Source organism: Gigantopelta aegis, chromosome 2, assembly GCF_016097555.1.
Source record: "Gigantopelta aegis isolate Gae_Host chromosome 2, Gae_host_genome, whole genome shotgun sequence".
NCBI classification, from domain to species: Eukaryota; Metazoa; Mollusca; class Gastropoda; order Neomphalida; family Peltospiridae; genus Gigantopelta; species Gigantopelta aegis.
The window spans coordinates 17269021-17279586 of NC_054700.1; the positions used below are offsets into that span (position 1 = coordinate 17269021).

General features: G+C 38.8%; 1 protein-coding gene across 1 annotated transcript; it reads left to right on the top strand.

The window, feature by feature from the left end:
* Window positions 1-151: 151 nt before the first annotated feature.
* LOC121387457 lies at window positions 152-9324 on the top strand. Its single transcript, XM_041518580.1, has 4 exons — window positions 152-310; window positions 3430-3595; window positions 5483-5689; window positions 7802-9324. The coding sequence occupies exons 1-4, from the start codon at window positions 152-154 to the stop codon at window positions 8284-8286; spliced, it is 1017 nt and encodes a 338-aa protein (XP_041374514.1). The 3' UTR covers window positions 8287-9324.
* The last annotated feature ends 1242 nt before the right edge of the window (window positions 9325-10566 follow it).

The following is a 10566-nucleotide window of genomic DNA, read 5'->3' on the forward strand; positions in this document are numbered from 1 at the left end:
GAAGAATCGGAAAACCATCCCACGCTTGGAATAGGATAGAGTATAAAAAGATCCGGTTTATACGACTACAAAACAAAGATAGATAAGTCCAGACTCAGTAAACGTTAGATATATTTCAGACCGATCGTTCACATCTGTTTGACGACGTAAAATGTTGGCTTTCGGCGCCTTGCTGTTCTTTGCGTGTGTCAGTGGTGGGGACGGGCATGGACGTCTGCTAGAGCCGCCGTCACGCGCCAGTATGTGGCGGTTCGGATACAACACCCCCATCAACTACAACGACAATCAGATGTTCTGTGGGGGATATAGTGTGAGTTCTTAATTATGAAATAGTATTTGTTTAGAGGTTTATTGTTGGGTTTTTGTTTTTTTTTTGGGGGGGGGGATGAGGGAGGTTGGTGTGTGTGTGTGTGTGTGTGTGTGTGTGTGAAAACCTGACAGTTAAACGTATACAAATGAATTATATTATTAGAGATGGAGGAAATAAAGTACCAAATATTCAAACATTTATTATGGCACAAAACAATTGTTTGGATCAAAAGGCTTGTATGTATAGATTCAAAGCGGAGATCTCTTATTCTTGGTGAAGTTAATGTGTTACAAAATATTATAGCATTTGATTCAAAATATATAGAAGAAAATCTTTTACCAACAATAAAAAATAATGTTTGGAGAGATACTCTTTTATCTTTGTGCATCTATCTTAAAAATGTAAAAATAAAAATTGTTTGTAAAAATGATGTCCAGTCTCAATATACATGTATATGGTTTAATGATATCATTAAAGAAAATAACAAATCAGTTTTTATGACAGTTGGTACAAGATGTGAATTAGATGTATAAATGATTTATTAGATGACAGTGGTTTATTTATTTATTTACATACCCACAATGTAAAAGCAGTTATAATCTTGATGTTAACTTTTTAAAATATCATGGTCTTTTAAGTGAAGTGAAGCAGTATTGCAATACATTTAAAATAAAATTAAAATAAAAGAAAGTTGCAAAATTCTATTCTTCCCTATAATAATTCGAATCTTAAGATAAACTGTAAAGGCAGTCAAGTCTTTTATAATATTTTATTGGATTTGAGATTTTAAAAACATACGTTTAATTTAAAATGGGGGGGGGGGAATTAAATTTCAAATATGATGATGATGATTGGAAAACGATAAATATAATACCTTTTCGCTGCACAAATAGTACAGAATTAAGATGGTTTCAATACAAGATTATTCATAGAATATTGCCTACAAATAAGTTTTTACATAACATAGGATATATTGATTCACCTCTTTGCTCCTTCTGTAAACATGAAATATCAACATTAATACACCTATTTTGGGAATGTAACCACGTCAGACACATTTGGGAACAGTTAAAGCTTTGGATGCAACCAAAAAAACCTTGGTATAATAATGAACTTTACAAAAGAAAATATAATTTTGGGGTTTAAGACGAGTAAAAATGATCCTATTAAAAAAATAAAACGTTTTATTTAACGACGCACTCAGCACATTTTAGTTACGGTTATATGGCGTCAGACATATGGTTAAGGACCACACAGATATTGAGAGAGGAAACCCGCTGTCGCCACTTCATGGGCTACTCTTTGTGATTAGCAGCAAGGGATCTTTTATATACACCGTCCCACAGACAGGGTAGTACATACCACGGCCTTTGATATATCAGTCGTGTTGCACTGGCTGGAACGAGAAATAGCCCAATGGGTCCATCGACGGGGATTGATCCCAGACCGACCGCGCATTAAGCGAGCGCTGTACCACTGGGCTACGTTTCACCCCTGATCCTATTAATGCTACTACATTAATAACTAAACAGTTAATATTTAAAAGTCATTTAAAGGGTTTTATCCCAGATATTACATGGATACAAAAGAAGCCGAGTCTATATTATACTGCAACAAAACACGTTGCATTCTCTTGTTGCAATTATGAAAAGTTTGTAAAATTCTGGTCTATATGTCACAATTTATTCAAGGATTAATTATATTTATGCAGTCAAACGTTGTTATCTCAATGTTGAAGGGAACGAACAAAATGGCCCAAGATTTGAGATAACGGTGAATTGAGTTGAACCTAGCCTTTTGGTGACAATGATGCCATGGAACCATTTCCCAATCTCCTGATTTCCTGGGATAAAGGGTTTACAGAGATCGAGATAACGAGGTCCGACTGTATAGATCTTTTTAATTTATATGTCCATATATAGTGGTGGTGGACTTTCTTTCTGTATTTTGAACACTGCTTTTAGGATTTTGTTTAAAGACAGGACTAGTGTTGATATTGTTATTAGTATTTTGTGTATACATTTCACATTTATATATTTGTTTACAAACACTGGATCTGTTATGTAACTTTATTGCATTAACTGTATGATTATGCTTTGTTTTTCTTCTTCTTTTTCTTTTTTTAAATTGTTTAGAGGTTGTTGTTTTTTGTGGGGGGATGGGGGGTTTGTTGTTGTTGGGTGTGTTTTTTTTTTTTTGGGGGGTGGGTGGGTGTGTGTGTTAAGGGTTGTTTTGGGTTGGGTTTGTGTGTGTGTGTGTGTGTGTGTGTGTGTGTGTGTGTGTGTGTGTGTGTGTGTGTGTGCGTGCGTGTGTGTGTGTGTGTGTGTGTGTGTGTGTGTGTGTGTTTGTTGTTGTTGGGGGTAACCTTTTATATCATTAGTTTCTTTTCGTTTACTTAATAGTGTTTAGTTTTCTCCAGTAGTATTATATTTGACAATATGCATTCAAATGAATAACTAGAATAGCAATAGAAAGTGTGGTTCATTCTAGGAAAAGTAGGCCTATTGACTTAATGTACGCCCTGCACTAGAATAGCAGTTATGACTTTTATTACAAATGCATGACCCAAGATCGAAGAAAATATGTTCAGTAGTATGAAATGAAAATGTTAATAAACATTTTAAAGGAACATTCCTGAGTTTGCTGCACTTTTTAAGATGCTATCGACTAACAGAGAATTTTTAACGATTGTAATTACATATCAAATATATTTTTCTGCATAAAATATTAGTAGCTGTATATTAAACGTGTTTCTGGTCGTTCTAATATTTGTAATAGGTTAAATTCCATTTTATTTCTTAAAAATGTTGGGGGGGGGGGGGGGGGTTCGTACGTAGGAAATTATTTGAACAGAGAATCCAGTTTAGGCTTCTTACAAATATTAAGGCGACCAGAAACATATTGAATATACAGACACTGATATTCTAAGAAAGGAAATACATTTAATATGTAAGTTTACTCGTAGGAATATTTTATTAGTCGGAAACATCTTACAATGCAGCAAACTCGGGAATGTTTGAATCAAAATTATTGGGGAATGTTATAAATTTCTCTTTTTTTTCTTCTTTTTTTCTAAATATTTTATTTATACTAAGCATCATTTTGTTTTATTTCAACAGCATCAGTGGGAAGTTAACCACGGTAAATGCGGCGTGTGTGGCGACCCCTGGGATGGAGCACGCGAAAACGAGGCTGGTGGAATTTACGCCACTGGAACCATTGTACGCCATTACAAACAAGGGCAGATAATCAATGTCACCATCGATGTTACGGCCAATCATAGAGGTATTTTAAAATGACTATCCTGAGTTTTCAGCTCAAGCAAGACTTCCGTTTGTTCCGCCACTCCCCCGGCGTCCAACAAAATAAACACAGATCTTACTATTTCCTGTTTCTAAAAACACTATCTTACCTAAGCATTATATGGAAAATTACATTTGGAATGGTGGACATTATTTTATGGGGGGCAATTGAACGATCGCCGAAGGTATTTGGGGGGTCCGAGGGCATGATTCAAAGGTTATTTGCCCGTTACTGTAACTCTCGCCATTAATCTCGATCCGTTAGTCTCGCTACAACTTTTACATTCAGTCGAGATGTAAAGGTTATCAAACAAAAATAAAGCCAAAATTATTGGGGGGGGGGCGCCTTCCTGGCCCCCCCACCACCACCACCCACACCCCCCCCCCCCACACACACACACGCACACACCCTGCTACGGGCCTGAAATTCCGTAAGTACGAAATTATTTTAGACAAGATTCGATATTTAGATAGGCTACTACAAAATATTACGATGTCCATAAATGCATTTATTATAAGGATATTGGTATTCTAAGCAAGGAAAAATTAAAATAAATTGTAATTTCAATAATTAAAAATATTTTATTTTTCCAAAACCTTTCAAAATTACTTCAAACTCAGGATACTCCCTGTAACATTACAATTTAATATGATCTTTGGATTCTTAAACACATGGGGCGAGACGTATCCTAGTGATAAAGCGCTTGCTTGATGCGCAGTCGGTTTGGGGTCGATTCCTGTCAGTGGGCCCATTGGGCTATTTCTCGCTCCAGCCAGTGCACCACGACTGGTACATCAAAGGCCGTGGTATGTGCTATATGGGATGGTGCATGAAAAAGATCCCTTGCTGCTATTCGAAAAGAGTGGCGACAGCGGGTTTCCTCCTTCAATATCTGTGTGGTCCTTAACCATATGTCCGATGCCATATAACCGTAAATGAAATGTGTTGAGTGCGTCGTTAAATAAAAACATTTCCTTCTTTTCTTAAACACATATAAGCGTTGTTTACAGAAAGAAAGAAATGTTTTATTTAACGACGCACTCAACACATTTTATTTACGGTTATATGGCTTCAGACATATCGTTAAGAACCACACAGATTTTGAGAGGAAACCCGCTGTCGCCACTACATGGGCTACTCTTCCGATTAGCAGCAAGGGATCTTTTATTTGCGCTTCCCACAGGCAGGATAGCACAAACCATGGCCTTTGTTGAACCATTTATGGATCACTGGTCGGTGCAAGTGGTTTACACCTACCCATTGAGCCTTGCGGGGCACTCACTCAGGGTTTGGAGTCGGTATCTGGATTACAAATCCCATGCCTCGACTGGGATCCGAACCCAGTGCCTACCAGCCTGTAGACCGATGGCCTACCACGACGCCACCGAAGCCGGTAAAGTTTACAGTGGCAATCCTCTGATCAACGAGTACAACATGAAACTGGTGTAATAAAAGCTAAAGAATGTGTCATAGTATTTGCACAAAGAAAGAAAGAAATGTTTTATTTAACGACGCACTCAACACATTTTATTTACGGTTATATGGCGTCAGACATATGGTTAAGGATCACACAGATATTGAGAGAGGAAACCCGCTGTCGCCACTTCATGGGCTACTCTTTTCGATTAGCAGCAAGGGGTCTTTTATATGTATCACCCCACAGACAGGGTAGTACATACCACGGCCTTTGATATACCAGTCGTGGTGCACTGGCTGGAACGAGAAATAGCCCAATGGGCCCACTGACGGGGATCGATCCCACACCGACCGCGCATCGAGCGAGCGCTGTACCACTGGGCTACGTCCCGTCCCTAGTATTTGCACAAATGATCACTGTCGCATATTATTTGTATATATTTGTTGCTATAGGATACTTCGAGTTCCGGATCTGCCCCAATAACGACCCTGAAAAGTCAGTCACACAGAAGTGTCTGGATCAGTACCTGTTGGAACAGACGGACGGACGGACAAGATATTACGTGAAGACATATCGAAGAGGACTTTATAAAATTGACCTCAAACTACCCTCTGACGTCACGTGCAGCCAGTGCTTGATTCAGTGGAAATACAATGCAGGTCAGTACTTAATTATAATAAGAGACCGGTCTCAGGTCAGGTCAGGTCATAGGGTTTTACGTGCACATTCAGAACAAGCTGTTGTAGCGCACGCCTGACGTGGGCATAAGAGCCGGCCTTGGCCGGCTCCTCCTTCCATGACAGGAAAGGTGGGGTGAGGGGTGAGGAGGGACCGCCTGCACTGGCAGGTGCAAGGGAGCACCAGCAGCCCTATCAAATCGGGTGGGGGTGGTGGTGGTGCCCGGTCTCGGTGGTGCCGTGGTTAAGTCATCGGACATAAGGCTGGTAGGTATAGAGTTCGCCGCCCGGTACCGGCTCACACCCAGAGCGAGTGTTAACGACTCAATGGGTAGGTGTAAGACGACTACACCCTCTTTTCTTTCACTAACCACTGACAATAAATAACTAACTCACTTTTTTGGGCAGACAGCCCAGATAGCTGAGGTGTGTGTCAAGAACAGCGTGCTTGAACCTTAATTGGATATAAGCACGAAAATAAGTTGAAATGAAATTAAATACAATAAGGGGTCAGTATGTATGCAGATTGGTGGACGGAGAGTTTGCCCGAGGTGCGACAGATCATAGGATCGATAATCGTTAATGGACACGTGGTTTCCCGATGTTTCCTTCATTGCTCCACGACTGATACATCAAAGTCCGTGTCACGTACTGTCTTGTTTATGAGAAAAATACATTGAAAAGAAAGGTAGGCGTAGACTGTGTGGTAAGACCAAACAAAATACATTTCTGATCTCTGGTCAGCGCGTGCGTCGATTTTGACTCTCGCGCGTCAACAATTAATTTTGTGTTTAATTCAATAAACATTCATGCGCATTGCCTGAATCGTCTGTTCAGGAAAGAGGGGCGGGACGTAGCCCAGTGGTAAAGCGCTCGCTTGATGCGCGGTCGGTCTGGGATCGATCCTCGTCGGTGGGCCCATTGAGCTATTTCTCGTTCAGCCAGTGCATCACGACTGGTATATCAAAGGTCGTGTGTTATCCTGTCTGAGGGATGGTGAATATAAAAGATCCCTTGCTACTCGTTGAAAAATGTAGCGGGTTTTCTCTCTAAGACTGTCAAAATTACCACATGTTTGACATCCAATAGCCGATGATTATTAACTCAATGTGCTCTAGTCGTGTCGTTAAATGTGCTCTAGTGGTGTCGTTAAACAAAACAAACTTTAACTGTTCGGGAAAGAGACTAATGGCTAGTTGTTGGTAAGAGTGACGTCGGTTTAGTGTAGGGACCAATTTAAAAAAAACCCAAAAAAAACATAGTAAACCTACACAGTACAGCTAATATAGTTTGATGTATACACATTTCATTTTCTTTCGTCCTTACAATGCCTCATCCTCCGTAATGATGTAATTTGGTTGGTGTGAAATAGATGCCAAATGCGTGTAAACATAGAACATGTATAACTGCCAGTCGCAAAGGTAAATTTACGATGTTTAGTGAAATTGGCTTCAGGTCTGTTGGCAATCTATTTAAAATTAGCTCCACTGGTTAATTACTATTACCTGTGGATCTAACAGCACCCCGTTGGAGCTCATATCCAGTTGACATTTCATTCGACGAATCAAAACCTTACTTACAAAATCATGCCAGTGATTTGAAAAGAATTTAAAAACATTCGGGATTATGCCGAGGGTATATACGAAATGATTCGGTTGAATTACGAAGTATGCCGAAAACTAATTTCAATATAAAATTTTATATAAAATTCGTTTCAAGATGAAAAAATAGATGAAATGTCACCTGGACATGGGACTCCACGCAATGCTGTTACATCTACTGGTAGACCAGTAGAGCTAATTTTAATCAGATTAGTCTGTTGGAACCGAGAAAGGGCTAGGAATTCTGATTTCACACATGAGGAACAAAACATTTATTTACTTTTTGTTCTACTATGTAAAGACGTTTGTTTTGTTTAACGACACCACTGGAGCACATTTGTTAATTAATCATCGGCTATTGGATGTCAAACAAGTATGTAAAGAAAACAAAACGAGAAAACCTTTGATAAAGAGTGAGTCCTCTAAAACATTGCTATTGTCTTCCCCCAGATGTTCTTCGGTTTCTGTTATTAGTTTTCTCTCTATTTTAAAGGAAATTCGTGGGGATGCGTCGATGGAAACTGCTGTGTCGGCTGCGGACCTCAAGAACAGTTCTACGGATGTGCGGATGTGTCCATTTTGCCGACGTCTGGTCCAAAACACCAAATAGCTCATCATACAAGACCCCAACTGGCCAATCCTCCATTTGAGTCCAAAACTGAAGAAACACACCAAAAACCATGGGAAAACCACACTGGAGGGAAAGCAGTGCTCGTTAATCCGCCGTTCGAGTCTACAGAACAAAAGAATCGGCAAACTTTAATGCAAAGCCATGCAAAAGATGAATCCAGTTTGAAACAAGTATATTCTCTATCAAATAAATATTATCACATGATGTCGTCAAGTAACCTATGCCAAGCACGTGGCTTGTGGACCGGAAACGCGGACATGACGTCATGGTGTGAGATTAACTGCAAGCGAGGACACTGTCCTGAGATAATCTGTTCACCTGAGTGTGCGCAATCGCAGGATCTTTAATACTACTACTACAATGAATCAAACTCATTTCCCAAGTTGAGCCATCAAACATTTTGCTGACGTTTGCGAACTACTTGATTGGTTCCCGACGTGGCCATTTCGTTTACCGTGAAGCGCGCAAACCAGTCAAGCGGACGTTTTTCAGATCGGTCTGGCTGAACTTGGCCATTATAAAACTTCTTTAAAATCAGTTATCGGTTTTAGTCTCTACAACACTTTTACTGTTATGTGAATGTTTTCTTTAAAAAATAATAATAATAAATAAAGAAAGAAAGAAATAAAGAAGAAGCTGTCATTGCTGCAAGTCAAGTCATACATTTATGTTGTAATACTTATATATAAGCTGTAAGTTTGCTTTTCATTAAAGGCATACTGTCACGGATTTAAGGACCTTATTTCTCTAAAAATGGATAATAAATAAAAATTACATTAATTGTTGGAAACCAAATCTAGCTATCTCATCACCGTAAATGAACCATGATAGAGTGAAATCTATGTCATCCCTCTCGGCAATTTTAGTTTTTGAATTATGGACCATTGCCATAATTCAATTATTTTTACAAAATGTCATTAATAAATGGAGTATGGTGGTTATGAAGATGGTTGAATAGAGTACATTTAGGGACAAATCAAATTATTGTTGTTCAGGTAATACTTTGTTAGACCATTAAATAGGTCAGTGGTCTGTGACAATATGCCTTTAAACGGAATTGCGTAGTTAATGTTTTGACAATAACAGTCTATCAAAATGCTCCTGAATGTGTTCGAATTGTGCCCTGATATATACATCATCGAATTCCTTTGTATATTCATCAGATGTGATATTATGTTCCAAACTGGAATAAATTTTTCCCTTTTTATTATACAGTCAAACCTGTCTTAGCGGCCACCTGTACTCAGCGGTCACCTGCCTAAAGCGGCCACTTTTCCCCCAAAAGATTTATAATGTAAATACACCTGTAATAAGCGGTCACCTGTCTAACGCGGCCAGCGGCCCCCTAAATTGGATCCCAAATCGCTAAAATACCTGTATTAAGCGGCCACTTACTATGACAATACACTGCATGAAGTAGGAATTAAATAATTAAATGGAAAAAGAAAACAATCTTGTTGAGAACGGTTAATTTAATACATTCCATTTGCATTATTTCTGAAGGAGACGACATGTCAAAAGTTGACCTACAGTCAACTGTGTAGCACACATCCGTTGATTAGCAGTACAGACGGTAAACAAGAAACAACAAGAAATGTTTTAAAGACTATATATGCGGCAACCTGTTCTCAGCGGCCACCTGTCTTAAGCGGCCATTTTTGTATACTCCCTTGTGTGACCGCTTAAGACAGATTTGACTGTCTATCTATCTCACAATAAATGTATTTTAAATGTATTTTATATTAATATATTTTGTTTATTATTTTTAAAATCCCACAGGAATAAAAAACAACAACAACAAACAGTTGTCTTCCTTGTGTTCTTTTTGACCGGCCTCGGTGGCGTCGTGGTTAGGCCATCGGTCTACAGGCTAGTAGGTACTGGGTTAGGATCCCAGTCGAGGCATGGGATTTTTAATCCAGATACCGACTCCAAACCCTGAGTGAGTGCTCCGCAAGGCTCAATGGGTAGGTGTAAACCACTTGCACCGACCAGTGATCCATAACTGGTTCAACAAAGACCATGGTTTGTGCTATCCTGCCTGTGGGAAGCGCAAATAAAAGATCCCTTGCTGCTAATCGGAAAGAGTAGCCCATGTAGTGGCGACAGCGGGTTTCCTCTCCAAATCTGTGTGGTCCTTAACCATATGTCTGACGCCATATAACCATAAATAAAATGTGTTGAGTGCGTCGTTAAATAAAACATTTCTTTCTTTTTTCCTTGTGTTTTTTTTTACTTTATGCAGATTTCAACGTATTATACGCCTATTTGACAAACAGCGCCTAGACTGAAAATAAGTGTAGGTCTATTAGGTTCCAACTCGGAGTGAAGTGGGCTTTATAACAGTCTAATACAGTAGCTATTTGCAACAAAGTTATTCAATTACTTCACTGGTTGTTTTCTTTTGAAACATATTAACTTTTTTTAATTAGTGTTTTCTAACAACGCAAGAGTTCTATGAAATGCACTTCAGCTAAGGACACGGTATGATAAAATAACAATCTTTGATGTTTTCGTATATGTATACTGAATAACAAAATTAAAGCGAATATTTTAATACATTCATATTTTTTTCTTGATGAAATTAAAGGGACATTCCTGAGTTTGCTGCAATTTTTAGGATGTTA